The sequence below is a fragment of the Mustela putorius genome, unplaced genomic scaffold, assembly GCF_011764305.1.
Source record: "Mustela putorius furo isolate JIRA1106 unplaced genomic scaffold, ASM1176430v1.1 tig00003962_pilon_pilon_pilon, whole genome shotgun sequence".
NCBI lineage: Eukaryota > Metazoa > Chordata > Mammalia > Carnivora > Mustelidae > Mustela > Mustela putorius.
The window spans coordinates 4,141,922-4,161,337 of NW_025422106.1; the positions used below are offsets into that span (position 1 = coordinate 4,141,922).

At 58.3% G+C, this 19,416-nt stretch overlaps 1 protein-coding gene across 2 annotated transcripts; it reads right to left on the reverse strand.

Moving 5' to 3' along the window:
• Nucleotides 1-189: 189 nt before the first annotated feature.
• On the reverse strand, nt 190-16,592 carry SAMD14 (sterile alpha motif domain containing 14). 2 transcript variants are annotated; one of them, XM_004764807.3, is made up of 10 exons: nt 15,961-16,592; nt 12,601-12,655; nt 6,285-6,451; nt 5,605-5,893; nt 4,752-4,839; nt 4,578-4,652; nt 4,339-4,498; nt 3,015-3,134; nt 2,776-2,931; nt 190-1,908 (listed from the first exon to the last, which is right to left on the reverse strand). In XM_004764807.3, the coding sequence occupies exons 1-10, from the start codon at nt 15,967-15,969 to the stop codon at nt 1,753-1,755; spliced, it is 1,275 nt and encodes a 424-aa protein (XP_004764864.1). In that variant the 5' UTR covers nt 15,970-16,592; the 3' UTR covers nt 190-1,752. The 2 variants fall into 2 exon arrangements, with proteins under 2 accessions (XP_004764864.1, XP_004764865.1); XM_004764808.3 differs by lacking the exon at nt 15,961-16,592 and adding an exon at nt 12,761-13,670.
• Between the last annotated feature and the right edge of the window lie 2,824 nt (nt 16,593-19,416).

The window sequence follows — 19,416 nt, forward strand, 5'->3', positions numbered from 1 at the left end:
ATGACGCACTCGGGATACCCAGCCCAGGGCATGACTCAGTGCGTCCCACAAGCACACCGCCAGGCAGAGCCATCCCTTCAGGACACCTGACATGGCAGCCCCCGGGGAGCAGATGTGTCACCCCTCCACGCTCAGGGCCCGGCGCTGCCTCCCGCCCCAGCCCAGCCTCCCAGCGGGGGCAAACAAAGGTCACTGGCACATGGTAAGTGTTTATTGAAATAAATGGAGTACCACCCTCCCTTCACATGCAGGTGGGTGCCCATAGAGCTCCTGATCATTTCAAAGGCCTGGGTGCCTTCCGCCCTCCCCACCAGCCCCTCCAGCAGACCCTGATGCCAGTGCCCCCATAGCTCAGTTTCCTGTGTGGCTCCTCTCCCCATACAGATGGCAGAGAGAAGTAAAGGGCTGAGTCCCAGGGACCAGACCGTGGCCAGGGCAGGGATGGCCTTGGAGCCACGGCCCCAGAGCAGGAACGAGGAGAGCTGGCATGCACTGGGTCCTGTCCGCCACTCCGGGCAGGTGAAGGGGGAGGTGGACTTCTAACCAGAGGGCCTCCAGCCCCGCTGGTCACCGGCCAGTCCTGCAGGAGCTGCTGGCCAGTGCTGTACCTGAACGCTTCCTCCTCACAGGATAGATCCCAGCCCCACCCAGGGGCCTGGCCCAACCCCTCATCATGGCCCAGAGAACCAGAGCCTGCACAGCGTGCCAGTTCTGGAACCCATTGAGACCCTGACAGGGACCAGAGCAGATGGGGGAAGGCTGATGAAACCTTCCAGTAGATTCCAGGGGAACTCCTAGAGTTTGCCTCTCTACCTGGCTGGGGTGAGGGCTCACCTGTTCAACGTGACCTAAGCATTGGTTAGGGGTGTCCTCTGTCACACACACCCCCAGCTCCCAAGTTGGCTCTGTCCCCAGAGAGGGCTCAGCCGTTCTTTTGAGGGAGCAATAGAAGTGGGCCCTGTGTCAGGGAGTAGGTAAAAAACCAGGCCTCGAGTGGGCCCCAGGAGGGGCAGACCTGCATGGATGTCATCTCACCACTGGGACCCATGGGACCAGGAAGGGGAAAAAGAAGGACATTTTCATTGTCCCTTCCTGCTCCCAAAGTCCTGGCCAAGGTTGTGTGGGCTACCCATGCTGCTCTCTGTGCTCTCCCGCCGCGTGGAGGCTAGGAGTCTACCCTGAGTGCGGGCTGCCACAGCGCCTACCAGCCTCCCCTGGGAGCAGAAGAGAGCTCTCCCAGCACGCAGCCAGCTTGGAGTGCTGGAGAGGAGTGACTGTCCACTCGCTCCTGCTGAGAGGTTTCCTGCCTCTGATCCCTGGGACCTAGGCCTTATCTCAGAGCCTCTAGAAGGCAGACAGGCCAGCTGGCAGGCAAGTGTCCTAGCTTACGGCCGGCCAGCATGGCCATGGCCCGAGGGTAGATGATCAGACTGACCCATGTGCCTCAGGGTTCCCCGACTGTCAGCCCTGGCCTCTTGGTCCTCTGCCCAAAACCTGCCAGCTCCCTAGGAACTCTGTGCCAAACAAGTCCTTAAAACTGGATCTATTACTGGGCCCTCTCCTGGGGTCTCCCTTTCTGGGGGATCTGGGTCCAGACAGTGACAGGGTAAGAGAGGGCATGTACCCCCTGAGAGTGTGGGGCCCGGCCAGCCCAAGCTTGGCGCCCAGGCCCCGCCTCCCCGCTGAGGCCTGTGCCCACCGAGCCCGGCGGCCACCAGCGCCTGGGTGCCAGTGCCTGCCCCCCGCCCTCCCCTAGCTCTTCTTGGCCTCCTGCTCCCGGCGCCGGAGCTTCTCCCGCTGCCGTGCGGCCTTCTCCCGGGCCTTGCGCTCCTTCTCAGCGGCGGCTGCCAGCTCCTTTACCTTCCGCTTCACTAGCGTCCGGTCATGTGAGTTGCTGAGCCCCAGGCTCTGCGGAGGAATTCAAGGGTGAGGGAAAGAGCCCCAGAATCCCTCAGGCCCTAGCCAACTCTGACCCCCAGTTTGCGGTGCCCCAGGTGGGTGTACTCTGCCTGGAGCTCAGCAGGTCCTCCCAGAAGTGTGGCCTCTGCCTCCCAGACGGGCCCGTGGATCAGAAGCAGGGCAGGAATTCCAAAGGGGGGCGTTTTGGAAAGAGGATGATGGAGGGTGCCAGACCTTTTACCCCCTGCCCCCACCCCTGGCAATCCTCGGCTCCCATTCCTCCACTTGAGAGTTCAGTCTTGGTACCATCCTGCCCAGCCCCCAGAGGCCCACAGATGGGGAATGACTTGCCCAGTGTCACACTGCTAGTCAGTGGCCGAGGCCCCTCCCTACTGCAGAGACTCCCTGGGGGCCTCTCCTCACCACCTCTTGCCTAAGCAATGTAGCAGAGGGTGGGCAACACACTAGAAACCTCTCAGCGCAGAGATCTGAGCCCACCTCCCCCTCCCGGACCTCCCCTGACTACCAGCAGCCTCCAAGACTGAGAATCAGGCAAGGTAATCAGGCAGAGGCCTGGTTTCTTATGAAAGCAAGGGACTCCCAGAGGCAAGAGTCAGGTGATCTGACTCTTGACGGTCCTAGAGGTCAATGTTATCCTGGAGCCTTGAGCTGAGGCTTGAAGGTCAAACTGAAGGACGGGGCTCGAGTTTCATGTCCGACAGTGGACCTGTGCTAGAGTGCAAAGATCAGGCCAAGGACCTTGCCCAGGTCAGAGGTCAGGGCAGTGGCCTTAGAGGCAATGAAAGATCAGGGATCCCAATCCTGGAAGGTTGCCTTGGGCTCCAACTGGGTCACCGCTCTCCTCCCCTGACACACCTTCAGTTTGCTTCCATCCAGCTGCAGGAGCTGGGGCCCGTCCACCTGTCGCGCAGCGAACTCAGCGACATACTGCTCCAGGTTGAGGCTGTGCAGCCATTGGCCCACCTGCTGGCTGGTCCAGTGGTGGACCGTGGGGAGAGGTTCGTCCAGGAACTGGGGTAGAGACCAAGGATGGTGAGGGGGAAGACCTGGCCTGTGGCCTGCGCCTCAACACTCAGAGTCCAGGGCTTGCTTACCTCATCCGAAGACTGGGACAGTGTGTGGTAGGGGTAGGAGCACTTGGTCTCCTGCCGGGGACCACTGGGGATCTTGGGGCTGCTGCTAGGGGGCGTGGAGTCATCACTCAGGGTGGATTCCTAGAGAGGAAAGGTATGAGCTGCTGAGGAAACAGCTCACCCTCAAGCCCAAGGGAGTCCCCCAATCCACTGCTTGCATTTGGAAGGAGCTAAGTTGGGGGCTGGGCACCAGGAGTTGCGCAGTGCCTCCTAGTCTATGAAGTACTCATGGGAAGCATCAGGATGTAAGACTTCTAGGAGGTCGTGGGGTCAGAAATGAGGCAGAATAGTTAGCAGGAATGGCAGAAGTCTCGGACCAGGTGTTGCTTCCTGCAGGCAGCTGACCAGGATTCCCCCAGGCTAGGTCGGGGGTCCTCCCTTTGTGCCTCCCCATCATAGCCCTTAGCACCCTGGCTTCTAGGTGCCTGGGTAGAGATCAGAAGCTCTGTGAGGCCCTGGGCTGTCTGTTTACCCCGCTATCCCAGGGCCCAGCACGAGGGAAGGAAGAGGCAGAGGGAGGCTGTGCAGATAGGAAATCAGGAAGTCCCAAGTTAGATGGAACTCCTTCTCCCCTCAATTCCCAGCTTTCTGGTCTCCTCAGCCCCAGTAGCACCTAAGGAACAACCACAGAACAGGCATGGAGCCCGCATCGAACCCACATGGCAAGTCCCTTCTCTCTGGGCCTTCAGTCGTTCATCCGGGCAACTGGGATAAGCACGCCTGCGCTTTGTGAAAGGAAAGCCAAAGCAGCCCTTGGAGCCTTGTCTAGTGTAGAGCGCGGCATGAGCAGAAGCAGACACCTGTGGCTGCTTCTGTCCCTGACTTCTCCCTGCTTCCTGAGCTCTAGCTAGTTTGGGTCCCCTTCATCCTGATTTCCTGCAAGCCTCACCCCACCACACAGGTTGCCCGGTGACTGGGACCTGGGACGACTGGGATGACTGGGACGACTGGGAACTGGGATGGGACGTGGGGAGCCAGGCAGAAGAGCGCGAACGGGGGCGGCCTCAGGCTGGGTGGCTAAGGAGGGAAGCCTGGTGCTCAGTGGGTTGAATGTGGTGAATGACTCAGGGGAGGAACTACTCAGAATGTGAATGAGTGAAGAAACCAATGAATGAACTCAGAGAATGGATGAACTAGTGAATCACAGAATGGCTCCATGGGTAGACAAACTGGATGGACAAACAGATAGACAAACGGACCCCAGGAATGCCTGGATCCCAGCCCCACCCCCTCACATCACCTGAGTCTGGGGCCCATACGGGGGGCAGGGAAGCCATGGACTCACCTGAGAAGCTGACTTCTTAGGGCTGAAGCCCTCATGTTTAGGGGAGCAGGCGGGCGAGGTGGTGCTACCAGAGGATGCCGAGCCCTTGCCACTGTCTGTGAACCAGGAAAAGGGCAGGAACGGGGAGCCCCCTGACCTGCTGGACCCCTCCACTGATTCCCTGTGGAGAGAGCACCAGCATGGGTGTGGGCACCGTGGGGTGGGTGCCCCCCCCTCCGGAACTATGAGCGGAAGCTTACCTGCTGCCCATGGACAAACGGTTGCTGCCCTTGTCCTTCCGGCTCTTGCTAGTGGATGCTCGGCGTAAGGTGACCCTGTGAGGGAGGGTGGGGGGGAATGGGGCAGTGCTGCCCGCTGTGCTACCCTGCACCCCAAGGCTCCAAGCCTTTGCTTCTGGCCCCTCCTCCACTCACCCCAGGTCCAGGAACTTTCGGCGAGTCTTCTTATCCAGACCGATGGTGGGGCTGGCAGGCTCAGGTGGGCTGGCATCCCGGCTGTCATCTTTTGGGGAAGAGAGGGAAGAAAATAGCCTGTGGAGTGGCTTGCCTGCCTTCTTCAGCTGCCTCTTTTGACTTAGAAGCAGGCAAGTTGGCTCGGGTGCCCTTCACTAGCTGTGTGACTTTGGAGGAATCACTCTACCTCTCTGAGCTTCCTTCGTCCCAAATATGAGTCTAACACCTGACCCATGGAATAGGCTATTCCATGCCTATTTCATGGAATAGCTATGAAAGCCATAAGGAAACCATGAAAAAGGAGGGACCGCTACTATTCACTGTTCATTTATCCTGACTGACTTCTAACCCGCCTTCCAATCTTGGCTCACATGTCACTTCCTCAGAGAAGCCTTACAGGAGGCTCCCCGCGAGGTCATTTTACCCCGCTATGTGCTGCCCCCTCCCCCGCTGCAACCGTGCACTTATTACAACTTAAAACTACATATTTAATTAAGGGATGGTTTGATCACTTCTCCCTTAAACTATAAGGAATTATTAGATTGTATCTCCCCCAAACTGCAAGCCTCTTGAGGGCAAAGAGTGCCTCTGCTTCCCTGTGTGTCCCAGTGCCCAACAGTGACATAGTAGGCGCTGGGTAAGTGATGGAGGAAGCCACAGTGTGTTGTCCCCCTACCCCCACCCCTTCCTCATCCCTCACTGCCCTGCCCAACTTGGTCCAACCCTCTGCTTGGCGGGGGTTAGGTGACGACCGGCGGGGCCGCTGCAGTCCCAGCGCTCGCCAGCAGAGGGCGCCGCACCGGCTGCCACTCACCTTCGCTGTGGGGCTCTGCGCGCGGGTGGCGGCGCACGAAGCTGGGCGAGCTGTCGGAGGAGGGCGCGGAGCGGGGCGGCGAGCAGGAGGCGGCGGCCAGGCCCTCGTGCGAGGCGGCGTTGTGCAGGGGCCGGTAGCGTGTGAGCGGCGAGGGCGGAGGCTCGTCTTCGTCCAGGCTGCGCCGCAACCCCGGAGGCTCCAGGCAGAAAGAGCCCCCGGCCGGGGACCCTGGGCCCGAGTGCAGAGGTGAGCGCAGCCGGTGCAGGGGGCTCCCGCATCCGTCCGTCACCTGGGGGAAGGAGCGGCCATGGGGGTGGCTGGGCAGTGAGGAGTAGGAGCACGCGGTGGGGGGGGGGGGGGGGGGGGTAATTTTGGGGGCGCGGGGGGGGGGGTAATTTGGCTGGGGGGGGGGGGGCTTCAGTCACGTAGGCTGGGGTCGAATCTCATTTCCCTCACTCCCTAACTGTGTGAGTTTGTTACTGAACCTCGGAGCCTCAATTTCCCCACATGTAAGATGGGAATGATAATACCTTCCTTAAAAGTTTCAGGCGAGCCAGAATGAATGCGGGTAATCCCTGTTCGCCTTACTATGTCAGAAGTCTGGGGCTGTGGTTTCCCTGGAAAAGGGTTTGGAGGGATTTTCGGGGTGGGGGGGCAATGATTGGGTGGGTTGTCCCCACCTTGCCTCCTGGCCCATCAGAGCCTTCACCATCCTCTGCAGAACTGGCGCTGTCCCGAAGCCTGGAGCGGGAGGGCCGGTGTCTCCGGCCCTTGGCCAGTAGTTGGGCTCGGGCCTTGTGTAAACTGCTGTCCAGTCTGACGGTCTCTGGCACAGCCAAGTCCAGGTCTGTGAACCAGGTGAAGGGGACAGAGACCAGACATGTGAGGACAGCAAGCCCAGACATTCCACAAAGGTTTGTGCGCCCAGCACAGGGATTACCAACGAGAGGCAGAGTGGGGTCCCTCACAGTCTCAGAGAAAGCCAGACATGTCAGCACAGAAATATAGCAGTGTGGTGGGACCTCTCACAGGCACAGAGGAGGACAGGATATTCCTTTTTGGATGGGTCAGGGGAGGGAGCACCAAAGCCAGTCTAAGGTTGGGTGGCAGTTTGCAAGAGAGGAGGCTGGTGAGCGAGTGTGCAATGCTGGGCAGTAGGGTAGTGCAGGGGTTGGGGGGGGGCGCTCCTTCCAGGGCCCCTGGAGGGTAGGTTTGTGGAGAGAAGGGCTGGGGATGAGATCAGATCAATGATGGTAATAACAGCTACCACTTAAGAAGAGCCTACTGTGTGCCAGAATGTTCATACATCACCTCATCTGCTCAGGGAGCTAGGGACCGCGGTTACGTACAATTTACAGCTGAGCCAACTAAGGCTCAGAGAGGTTCAGTCTCTCGCCTGCAGCCAGCAGCTAGCAGTGGTCTGGGCTCTGAGCCTGACTGGCCGTGCTGGACCCCTGGCCCGCTGTACCATACCCAGATCTGCACTCAGACCCAGCCCTGATGAACGGGAGCACAGTAGTGGCATCGGGGAAAACCCAGGCCCCACACGGCTGGCCTGCCTCTCCCATCCTGGGGTCAGTGGTGCGGGGCTGGGTCCCGGACGAAGACAAGGAAGAGTAGGCAAAGCCAACAGACCGTGCGTAAACCCGACTGCTCCTAGTTTCTCTTTCTACTTGCTCCCCCTGGGGAATGAAGCCTTCGCTCTGCAGTGTCCCCAAGCTTGGGGTCTCCAGGCAGAAGAGTTTCTTTCCAAATCCAGCACAGGTTAAGACCTTTCTTCCCCATTCCCCTGCCCCACAGTCTCAGGGTTCTGCCATCCCATCACTCATACTGACCCAGCTTTGCCTCCTCCTCTTTCTTTTGTCTGCAGATACCCCCTAAGCCACCTCAGTTGCTGGCCTGGTTTCACTATCACCTACTGGTTCAGTCCTGAGCCCCCCTGAATTCCAAGCTTGGGCACCTCAGCACCCACCAGGGAACTTGCCGGGTCAAACACACCCGAGTCCTCAAATAATCCATCAGCATGAACCCACCACCTTGCTTCAGACTGGCTTCCCCTTTGCTCCTCGGCTCCATGAAAGGCCCATCCACCCGATGCAAACAGCCCCGAGCTACGTTTTGCCCTCAGCCCCAGCTCCAGCCAGGAGTTCCCCAGGCCGGCTGCCTCCCAGCCCCCTCCCCTTGGATGTGCCACGGGCAGCTTCAGTGTCTGTGTCCGGCTATGACTGGCAGCTCCATCTCCCCGATGGCTCAGGCCAAGTGCTGGAGTCGCCCTGGACTCTCTTTCCCTCCCACTCTCCAAACTCAATCTAGCCACAATTCCTGTTAGCTCTCCTTTCGAAATACATCTAGACATACTGAAATATTTATGGCGAAATGGTATGATGTTTTGGATTAGATTCAAATTAATCCAGGGCAGTGGCAGCGGGTAGAGGTGGAAGGCCGGCCACGACCCGATGAGCCTTGAGTGACAGTCCCAGAACGCACGACGGGATGCATTTGGCTCGTCTCTGTACTTCTCACTTCCCGCAATCAAACTGCCGTTTCCCTGTGTCTGTGTGCGCACACATGCACACGTGCGTGTGCGCACGGAGAGGAAGAGGAGAGAGAGCAGGGAAAGAAGGGAGAAGAGGAGAGGAAGGGAAGGGAGAGAAGGGGGGTAGGAGGAGAAATCAGGGGAAGAGAGAGGAGAGGGGGACACACAGCCTCCCTGGTCTAGATCACTCTCACCCCCTGCCTCAGTTATTACAGAAGCCTCCCGGCTGGTCTCCCCTTTGGCTCCCTTTCCCACGTACAGTCTATTTTCAACACCACAGCAAGCAGAGTGATCCTGATAAAACATGTCAGCCCTTGTCACTACTGTGCTCAGAACCCCCCGGGGACTTCCATCTTGCAGAGTAACTGCCAAGTTCTCCCAGGGGCCTTCCGGATTCAGTCTGTGCTCCTCTTACCGCTCTGAGCTTCTAGTTCTCTCCCTCTTGCTCCCTCTACTCTGGCCATCCTAGCCTCCTGGGTCTTCTTCACATAAGCCTCACTGTACCTCAGGGCCTTTGCACTTCCTCTTCCCTTTTCCTGCAAGGCTCTTGCCACAGATTTCTACAGGGTTCTGTCCTTTGCCTCCTTCAGGCCTTTGCTTAAATGCTTTCTCTCACTGACGACTTTACTGACCACTCATTGTACAATTCCCCCCAGATCCCCAACCTGGTTTTTCCCTGCATCATGTGTCATCCTCTGGTGTGCTGTCTATTTTACTGACTTAGTTCATTGTCTCTCTGCTTGTTAGAATGTCAGCTCTGTGAAGGCAGACATTCCTGTATTTTGTTCATGGCTCTCATCCAGAATTGGTGTCTGGCATGTAGTAGGCGCTTAGAAAATGGGATTTTAATGAAGAAAAAAAGGGGGGGTGCGCCTGGGTGGCTCAGTGGGTTGGAGCCTCTGCATTTGGCTCGGGTCGTGGTCCCGGGGTCCTGGGATCGAGCCTCGCGTCGGGCTCTCTGCTCAGTGGGGAGCCTCCTTCCTCCTCTCTCTCTGCCTGCCTCTCTGCCTACTTGTGATCCCTGTCTGTCAAGTGAATAAATAAAATCTTAAAAAACAAAACAAAACAAAACCACATAGTTCTGTTGATTTGCCTTCCTCACAGCCCTGGAACCTGGCCTCTCCTCTCCCTGAAGACTAAACTGCCTTACTCAGGTCTTCACCGGCCCCTTCCCCAAGCCTGGCCTCAGCCGCCAGGCATCCTGCTCTTTCGGGCCTCCAGTCGGCCTCCCTCCCCACTTCCCACAGGCTAGAGGAAACTTTCTAAAGCACTTTTCTGACTGGTCCTATAACTGCTTGCTTTTGAAACCCAGGGTAAGACTGAAGAGTGGTGAGGGGGTCCTAAAGTCAATAACATAAAGTCCATGCCCCTCAGCCCCCAGTCGGGCCCTGGTGGGGAGGGGGGTTCCAGCTCACCCCTTCCGTGTTCCCCACGTTTCCAGAGGAGGAGCCGGCTGGCAGGGGCTGAATCCTGTTCTGCCATTTGCTACCTGGAGGACTCTGGGCAAGTCCTTTCATTTAGGGATTGGCTTCCTCATCAGTAAAATGGGGCCATAAGAGGAGTATCTCCGTTCCAGGGTTGTGTGAGTGTCAAATAAGATGACCCAGGTAAAGTGCTTCGACAGAATGCCTGTTGCTGTGCGCCCAGCCAGAACGAGCTGAGAGCGGTGCTAACCTGCTGACCCCACCTGGGCTCCTTGTCGCCACCTTCCTTTCCTGCCTCTGACCTTGTGCTCCTGCAGCGCGCTAGGTGCCAGGTCCCCTCACCCCTTCCTTGTCTGTCCCCTCAAAGACCCCCAGTTCCGAGGGACAGCTTCACCTCTGCAGGCCTGGCAAGAGGATCTGATCAGAGGCGACCATCCCGTTCGCCCATCTGCACAATGCAGAGGGGCGAGCTGGGGACCCAGAGAGCCTGGGGTCAGGCCTGGGGGAGAGCAGGGGCTCAGTCAGTGTTGAGGAAGCCAAGTTACACTTCCGGGGCCAGTGCACAGCACTGCAGAGATGGCCTCAAGGCACAGGGAAGCGCACTGATGTCACATCCCTATCCAGTGCTCCTCTGCAGGGCACTCCTCCCCGGGACACACCCTTCATCCAGGAACTCAGGCCCTGTGAGGGCAGTGACTATCTCCCTGGGGTCTCCCACACACAGAGCCTGGTACACGGTGGGGTCCCCGGAGTATTTGTGGCGGGGAGGAAAGAGACAGGCAGGGGCTGGGGGCTCTGTCTTAGAAGAGGCAGCCTGGCTGAGGTCTGGGAGACGGGAAAGAGCCAAGGCTCTAGGAAGAACAAGGAGCTTTCTAAGGAGAAGGGATGGTGTGGGCCAGTGGAGCCTGCAAGGAGAGGGGACTGGCCTGGCCGCAAGGGAGGGTGGGCCCCCGCAGGGCCTGCTGCAGGTGTCCAGGGGCGGCAGTGGGGGCTTGGCGAGAGGAGAGGTCCTGTCAAAGGACTGCTGCTTGGGACCCCAGCCTTGACACAACTCCTCCGGCTCCTTCCAGGCCCCTGGTTTGCTCCTGGCCTTTCCAGGCCCTGGGGCTGAGCTGAGGGAGGGAGCCTTCTGTCCCCTGTTCCCTAGTGACACGGCATCTCCAAGCACTGTCTGCAAGCAGCAAGGACTGAGGACAGAACAGAATAATAAAGGCTAATACTGACTGAGCTCTTGCTGTGCTAGGCACTGGTTCTAAGAGCTTCACAATTACTAGCTCATTTAAACTCCCCATAACCCTAGGAGGAAGAGACTCCAGGAATCCCCAGGGCAGCCTTAATCTGCCCCAGGGAAAGGAGGAGCCAGGGTTCCAGGCAGGCTGACTCCAGAGGTTCAGTGTGTAAGGACCAAGCCTGCTACACCTCTTTTGAGGCAGAGATGGGAGCAGCTCATGAGTCCAACCCCTCATTTTACAGGTGGGGAAACTGAGGCTCAGAGAGGCAAGGTTTGGCCAGAGGTACAGAGGGAGTTAAGAAAGCATCCAGGCCTCCTGGCTCCCTGTTCTTCCTACTCTGGGAGGTGGGGCAGGGAGCTGCCCACCATCCTCTCCACGGAGCCCAGACTCCCAGGACTGGGGAAAGGGGCCCTTCTCCTGACTCTGGGCCACATCTGGACTGCAGGCGGCTCATCTTGGAGGGTCTAGGGAGCAAAGGGACCCCTAGGGGGCTGAGGCATTTCTGAGGCAAGGTGGGGGCCTGCCTCACCTCTGCTCCCCTACTCTACCTGCCTGCCTGGCCTTCCTCCCACTCAGGGTGGGTCTGTCTCTCTTGGTCTTTCTCTTCCCAGCCCTGGGCAGTGGGGAGTCATGAATATTTAATTGCCTTGCCCGTCAGGAAGCAGGCCAGGCAGCCAGCTACCTCAGCAGGTCTCGGAGAAGGAAAACAGGAAGAGTTGGGGCTGGGGGTGGGAATGAAGGCCCAGAAGCCTAGGTGAGGGGGAGCTCGCTTCTGTTGGGCCAGGCCTGGTGCAGATGGTGAGACACTAGAGTCTGAGGCCCAGAGCTGGCTGGAGGCTGGAGGAGTCCAGGGCCCCAGGAAGGCCAGGGAAAACAGTGTTCCTGGGAGCTGGGAGGCATGTGGCCACACAGGGGAGAAGGTGGTGAACTGGAGAGGGGGAGGAGGAGAGGGGAGGGAAGGGAGAGATGAGAAGCTGGGGAGCCCCTTGAGGCTGTGCACACCAACATGAGTCCCAAGGGGTATACACATGCTATAGGCATCGGGCAAGGGCTTCTGTCTCAACCTCTCCCTCCACGTTCCTCGTGGTCCTCCAAGTTCCTTATTCCCTGACTCCTCCGCCAAATCCAGCTGGGAACCAGCCTTTCCACCCCTGTGCATGCTGGGAACCAGCCTTTCTGCCCCAGTGCATGCTGGGAACTCTGCCCTGCCCAGGCTTTGCCACCCCCCAACGGAAAGATGGCAGGGGGTAAACTATGGAGCAGGCAGGTGTGTTGTGTGCACACCAGCCCCCCCATGTGTCCAGAGCGGGCTGGCCTGGGGGCACTGCGACTCTGTTCTGAGCATTTGATTTCCATACATATCCTGTAGGCCAAGGGCCGTTACCATGCGATATGGTCGTAATGACTGTTACTTGGGCTGGGATAGAGGTGTACAGCCACCCAGTGTGGACTTCTAGTCCCAGCTCTGCCACTAACCTGCCACATGATCTTTAACGCAAGCCACTTGGGTACTCTGTGCTCTAGGCTCCTCGTCTGTACAATGGGCACGCCTCTTGGCCTTATTGCGGGGCATAAGCAATATTGTGAGTTGGGGGTTTGGCTTAGCACCTGGCATGAGGCAGCACTTCATAAATGGAGACCCTTAATCGTCACGGTTGTCCTTAGCATAGAGTGTCATGGCAGAGACTCAGGCGGCCAGGCCACAATACACACACACAAAGGCTCAAAGACACACACTGACATCCCAGAGGGAATCCCCCCAGTGGCAGTGGCCTTGGCTAGAGTTAGAGCAAACAGAACTTACCAAAAACCTCATCCGCAGGTTCTCGTAGCTTTGAAGAAGCCATGACTCGAGAGAGCTGAGGGAAGAGAGAAAGAGAGATGATGGATAAGAGGTCCAGGTTGGTGGAGGGCGACAAGGGGGCTGCCCCTGGCTGCCTATTCCTGGCCTTCTGGCCCCTCACCTTCCCCTAGAACTCCTGCTCCAGCCCCTTGGAGAAGAAGTCATCGGAACCACAGCCAGGAGGATGGGAGTTGGGGCAGAGGGAGACATGGCAGAGTAGGGGCAGAAGCAAATTCAGAGTCTAGACCCGAGCTGAGTCCTGTGGTTTTGGTCCAGGCTGATTTACTGTGTGCATTCACATGGCTCACTGAACCTTTCCTCCCCCACAATGTCTTGGGTCTTTCCATCATCAGCATTCCTTCAAATCGTTTGATCATCATAAACTGTCCAACAGCAAACCTGGGAAAGATCTTGGGAGATGATTAAATGCAATCCTCTCATTTTCCAAATAAAGAAACAGAAGGAAGAATGACTGGCTTAAGGTCACATAACAAGGCGATGGCAAGCTCAGAAGCAGAATCCAGGTCCTTGCATCCATCTGCCCACCCACCTACTCAGCCATCCATTTGTCCGTCCATCCATCCATCCACCCTCCCATCTCTGCATCCATCAGCTCATACCAGCAGCCCCCCCATCCATCATGCCGTCCATCACCCAGTCCTGCCTGCTCCCCACCCCCATCACTGGTGTGCTCACCACCTGCCTTTGCACACGAGCTGTTTGGGAACCTGGCACCATCAGCAGGGCCCCTGTGCTTGACAGACTCGCAGTTCTCCCCGTTCCAGACAGACTCACAGATGCAGAAGGGTATGAGGAGTACTCACAGCACCACAGTGGACAAATCTTTGTGCTGCAAGTATGTTCTGGCAGGAAGTGAGATGACTTGGGACTTGGTTGGGTTTTGCTTTTTGGGGGGGAAGCAAGAAGGGAGGCAGGTGGGGAAGCGGGACGGATGTAGCTGAAACAATCTGGGCAGGCTTCCCAGCAGAGGCAGGATGGCAGCAGCCCTAAACCAAGGCCTGGGTGTGAGAGGGGAAGGGGAATACCAAGCAAGGGGGGACAAGGGGACGGGGGCTGGGGGTGGGGGAAGCTCAGGGGCAGGGGCACGCTGCAGGGCCGGGACATGATTTCCAGTCACTGCTGACACGCAGGCGCCCGTGAGCAGGGCAGGGCGCTGGGCTAGACATGCAATTGACAGGCATGGGAAGGCTAGGCCTCGTGCTTGCTGGGGTCTTTTCCAACATTTCTCTCCTGATATTACATACAAACCATCTCACGGGAAGCCGTGTGGGCTTGAGATTCTTAGTGTGCCCGCTTTACAGATGGGAAAACTGAGGTGCAAGAGAGAAGAGGCGGAATTCAAACTCCACCTGTCTCCTGCCCTCCAGTCTTATCCTGGGGGATGGTCTGCAATTTTGGAGGGGTACACATGAGAAGAGGATCCTGCAGGGAGAAGGGAGAAAGGGAGAGGAAGGGGAGCTGGCCATCCTGTCTAGGACTGGGGAAAGCTTCCAAACTATTTCCACCCCAAGCTCTGTGGATGATGCTTGGGGCTGAAAGCAGGAAATGAGGTGTGAGAAAGGGCCAGGGGAAAGGGGTCCTCCAAGAACTCTCTTGCCATTCTTGAACTCTGGGTGCTAGTAGCAAAGAAATTCTAGAACCTTTCTTCCTGCCTGAAGGGCCATCTTGGAAAGAGGTTGCCCCTAAGAATGAGCAAAATTGCCTCGTTCAATCACAAAGCCTCAGCTGACCAGGACCCGGCTGCCCCCTCCTCCAGAAAGCTAGACAGCCCACCCTCTTCCCATTTGTCCACACAATTTCTAAATTCACCCTTTCCCAGCAACTGGAAAATAGGGGTTTTTCATACTTCACGGATTCCCTAATATGGGTCAGATCTCCTCTGCATCAGATGAGAGCTCCCTGGGGAGAAGGGAGGGTATTCCCATCAGATTAGGGACCCTCTCGAGATAAGAACTGCCTCTCCCATCAGAAGGAGGTTCTCTGAGGCCAGTAGTGGTGCCTCCTCTCTTACATTAGCAGAGAATGGAGATCCCATGAGTTCTTTATTCAAAGTCCCAATCCAGGGTGAAGACTCCCTTGTGGACAGAGTCTGTCAGGTATCCTCTGGGGGTAGGCTGGGCCTTCCAGCCCACACCTGTGTCTAATCCATCCTGATTCAGCACAAATGGCTTTCTTTCCCTCCGTCAGCTCCCTGGGGTGTGTTTGGGGGATCCATCCTACACTGTTCCATGGGGAACCCTGGGAAGCAGGCCATCCAAGAGGTCACCAGGCCCCTCTCACCAAATGGAGCTTTAGAGAAGCCCCCCTCCACCTTCATCCTACACACACACACACACACACACACACACACACACGTACACATTTAACCAGGAACTGCCGTGAGGTGGAAATGAACCTGTCCCTCAGGACACAGTCTGGGCACCAGGGCTACCAGGCCACTCTCTTTTCCAAAAGCTTCCAGTTCCCAGAGGAATAGTACCTGTGACCTTTGACTCTTCTCTGGGAGCACAGGAGGCTTCCTGAGAGCCAGGGAAGGAGAAAGAGAAAAGGATGCACAAGCCCCAGAGGGGAGTGGGAACTAGGAACAGAGACAGACAGGTTGGTGGAGACTGTCCACCGAGCTGCAGAGAGAGCCAAGAAAGGGGAGGAAAGAGATGTGTTGGGCGGAGGAAGCAGTGCTGGAGGCCGGGGTCCCTTGGCCCGGTTCGGACTGAGGCTCCAGGGAGGGCTTTGAGGAGAGAGCCAAGGGGCGGTTGTAGGGAGAGGCGCGGGCCCCAGCGGGGCAGGAAAGAGGAAGGGGGCCTTGGAAGAGGAGAAAGAGACCGAGACAGAAGTGCAACTGGGAAAGACCGGGAAGGAAAGGCCGGGAGGGGAGGCTGGGGGTAGGGGGGGAGTAGGAGCTGAAGAAAGCGGAGCCCCCTCCCTTAGGCCTGAGATGCGGCGACGGGCGAGTGGGACAGCGCTCCCCGCACCGCGGAGGCCAGGGCACCTACCGCACTCCCAGTTGGGGCCGGGCGGCTAGTTTCTCTCCGGTCCAGCCGTCCAACTCCGCGCCGGGCAAGAAGGAGTTAAGCCCTCTCCCCCTCCCCCCACACCAGTTTTTTAAAATTAATTTCTCCGGGAGGGAGAGGATTAGGGACACAAATCCTATCTCCGCCCCCTCCCCCGACTGCCCAGCACCCCAGCTCCGCGCAGCCCCCCAGGGATGGGGAAGAAAGGCCCTATCCGATCCCACTCAGGGTCCCGCCGCGAGCCCCGGTGACCCCCGCTCTGCTTTCCCGTCCACGTCGGGGTCCTCACCTCCAGCATCAATCATCTTCAGCGTCCTGCGCCGCGGGAGCCCCTCAGGCCCATGGTGCTCGGGGCGCGGGCCAGGCGGGGAGGGGCGGGGGGCCGTCACCCCGGCCGCGGGGGGCTGCGGGCTGGCTCGAGCCGCTCCATCCCGGGAGAGGGGCGGGCGCGGGAGCGGGCGCCGAGGGTCCGGGAGCCGGAACGGATGGGGGGAGCGAGAGAGGAGGAGAGGGTTTGCGGGGAGCGGGAGGCGCGGGCGGGGCTGGACCAGAGCCCTGACGGGAGGATGCTCCGTGCGCGCGCGCGTGTACGCGTGTGTGCGCGCGTGTGTGTGCGCGTGTTTGTGTGTGTGCGTGTGAGCGAGGGAGGGGGGAGGGAGAGAGGGAGGGAACCACCTCCCCGACCCGCCACCCGCCGGACGCAGGCCCCCCGCCGGGCAGGCCCACACGCGTCGCGTCGCGTCGCGTCCGCTGGGGTCCGCTGGGGTCTCCCGGGAAGGGGCGGTGCGGGGGGCGCGTGGCAGGGAGGCAGGCGCGGGGAGACAAAGAGCGGGAGGGAGGGAGGGAGAGGGGGCGGAGGCGGCAGCAGGGGAGGGAGGAGGCGGCCCCGAGCGGCGGCGGGGCGAGGGGATTCCGAGTTGCCGCTACTACTCCGACCGCGGAAGTCCGGGGGGGCGGGGGGGGGGAGGGGTAGCAGCCCCGCCTCCGGACCCACGGGGCTTCCGCCTCTTCTGCGAGGTCTGTGCGGGCTCCCGATTCATCCAATCTTTGGACGCCCATCGAGCAGTCGTGTGCGCCAAGGCCTGAGGCCATCGCGGGAAACAGGACCACCCGGGCCCAGGAGTGGGGCTCCTCGGGAGGGGAGGCACAGACCAGTGGGGAGACCGTCACAGGCCTGGGTGCCCTGAGCCCCAGTTCACAGAGGACACTTCGGCGACACAGCGCACCGGAGGACGCCGGCGCGTCCTGGGGGTGGGTGAGGGTGGAAGTGGAGGTGCTGTTGGCTACCAGGCAGGCCAGGACTGGGTAGAAGTGTTAGTGGGGCTGGGCGGTGGAGGGCAAGGTAGGAAGAGGAGTGAGGCGGCAAAGGTGCGGGGGTGGAGGGGAATGCTTGCCATTTATCCTGGGAGCCATAGGGTAAAGTAACAGAGGAGTGAGGGGGCTCAGATTTATTTGCCTTTTAGGGAGAACTCTTTGGTTCCTCTGTGGAGAGTGGATTGGAGAGGGCAGCCCCAGGCAAGAGCCTTGGTGAGGCCGATGAGAGATGAGGGCAGTAGGCGTGAAGATTGCAGATCAAGCTGAGCACTCTTCAGGATAGAGAGTGGAAGAAATTGATCAGATTTGGGGACCACCGGCCACCGAGGGAGGAGGGCTTGGCTTGAGGCTGGAGTCCTGGAGGGAGGGCGGGCAGGGATGAGATCACACTTGGAGTGGTGAGCTGGAGGTGGTGGCAGGCCAACCCCTGGGAGATAGTGTAATAATCAACAAGCTGCCCTACAGCGCTGGAATCGCCCTAAGCACCTTTCCCTGATTGTCAATGTCACTCTCACAATAAACCTAGTTGTTTCTATCACCCCCGTTCGAAGAGGGGGTTAAACTTTGAAGAATGAAGGTGATCTGTCCAAGAGCAAATGGTGAGGTTGGACAGAGGGGTCCAGAGCTCAGCGGGGTGGTACAGCCTGTAGGGACAGTCCCCTAAGGACCCGCTGGACTCTGTAGTCACAGATCTCCGAGGGGCTGTGGAAGGTGATGTTTTGAGCCAGGATGGTCTTGGGACTGTGGGTGAAGACGGAATTATTAAGCTTTGAGGGCTGAAGGTAGCCTAGGATACCTGTGGGAGTTTGGGGGTCTCTGTATGTCTTCAGAATTTGCTGGCAGCCGTGGAGTGCTGTGGAGATCTGGGGAGGTGGTGGGGACTCTGGGTGACATCTTACAGGGTTAAGTCTGGGGTTTTGAAAGAGGACATGGTTTTCAGGCCTCTGGTAAGATCTGAGTGTGTGAGGGAGTGTTATATAGGCCTGTAGGTAATAGGGAGATCATGGGTGTGTAACATCAGTGCTGGGAGGTGGGGGGCGGGTTCTGTGGGAGGATGTCTTCTAGGCCATAGGATCTGAGAGGAACCCCTGTTCCTAGTGATGCTCAAGCTTCAGGAAATTCAGAAAATGTTCCTCATTTGATTCTCCCCGCCCATGGCAAGTGTTGGGGTTGTGGCAAAGCTGCTCAAACTCCTGAGAATGGAGCAGATGACAGGGCAGGGATGAAGCCACAAGCCTCCCATGGGCCTGCCCTTGGCCACTTGACATAGCCCCAAATGTGGACATAGCTCATGGTCATGTCACATCCTAAGCCTGAGAAACTCAAAGCAAACCGCCCCCCGCCTCGCCCCAGCCATACAACACACTCGAGCTTAGAAACAGGGGACCACGTGGCCAACCCTTTGGAACATACAATGTGTGGGCCCCTCATGTGATACACAGGAGAGATGGGCGAGGAGGGGGGCGGTGCGGGCAGCAAGACCTCAACCTAGAAAGAGCTCCAGTCAGATCAGCAGGAGCCATCACCACCCCACGTAGACCTTCCCACCCAGGTTGGTCAAGCCACTTCACATCTTGGAATTTCTTGGCTGGAGCCATGATCTGGATCTTTCTTCCCAGAAGTGTCCCAAAGATGAGCTACCCAGAGAAGATGCCTTGAGAGGCATGGTCACCATCCCCAGGTTTCCAGATGCCCCCCAAAGGGGGTGGCAGGCTGGATGGTCACTCTCTGGCCCTGTGGGGTAGAACTAGGATTTTTGAGAGGAAGGAGTGGGAAGTCTGAATTTGGCTTGAAATGAGAATTGGGTGAGAAAACTGTCCTCAAGGGAGTGGCTGCCTCAGGTACTGACTGCCAGTGGAGTTCTGGTAGTGATCAGTCACCTCAGGTGCTCTCAGGACCCATTGGAGTGACCTTGATGAGCCTTGATGTTGGGACTTCATTCCTTCAGGCAAAATGGAATGTTAGAATCCCTTTGGGAGCCAGGCCACCGAGCACAAGTGCCTTATGCTTCTGTTTTCTCACACATACACACTCCAGCACCCAGAGCAAGCAAGGCAAGGCTGGTGTCGGAGACTGCCTGAGCCTTGGCCCTACCTCCTACCTGCTCTCTCTGCTCTCTGGAACTTCACCAAATCTTGTCCTTAGGACCTTGGCATCTATCTGGACTGCCACACCTATTCTATTAGAGCTGGTGAGTTGTGCTGACATAGAGCAGGGGCCTGGGGCTATTTACATTCTCTAGGACAGAAAGATCCTCTAGGACCCTGGGCACAAAACTGCTCTGATGTTTCACCTCCCACCCACCCCCAGGTGACCTTGAATCCTTCAGGAACCTTAGGCAGGGTACCTTTTCAGAGTAGATGCTGCATATCCCCATGAAGTTAGACTTCTCAGGAAAGGAATCTGCGGTTCACCTTACTGTCTCATATCT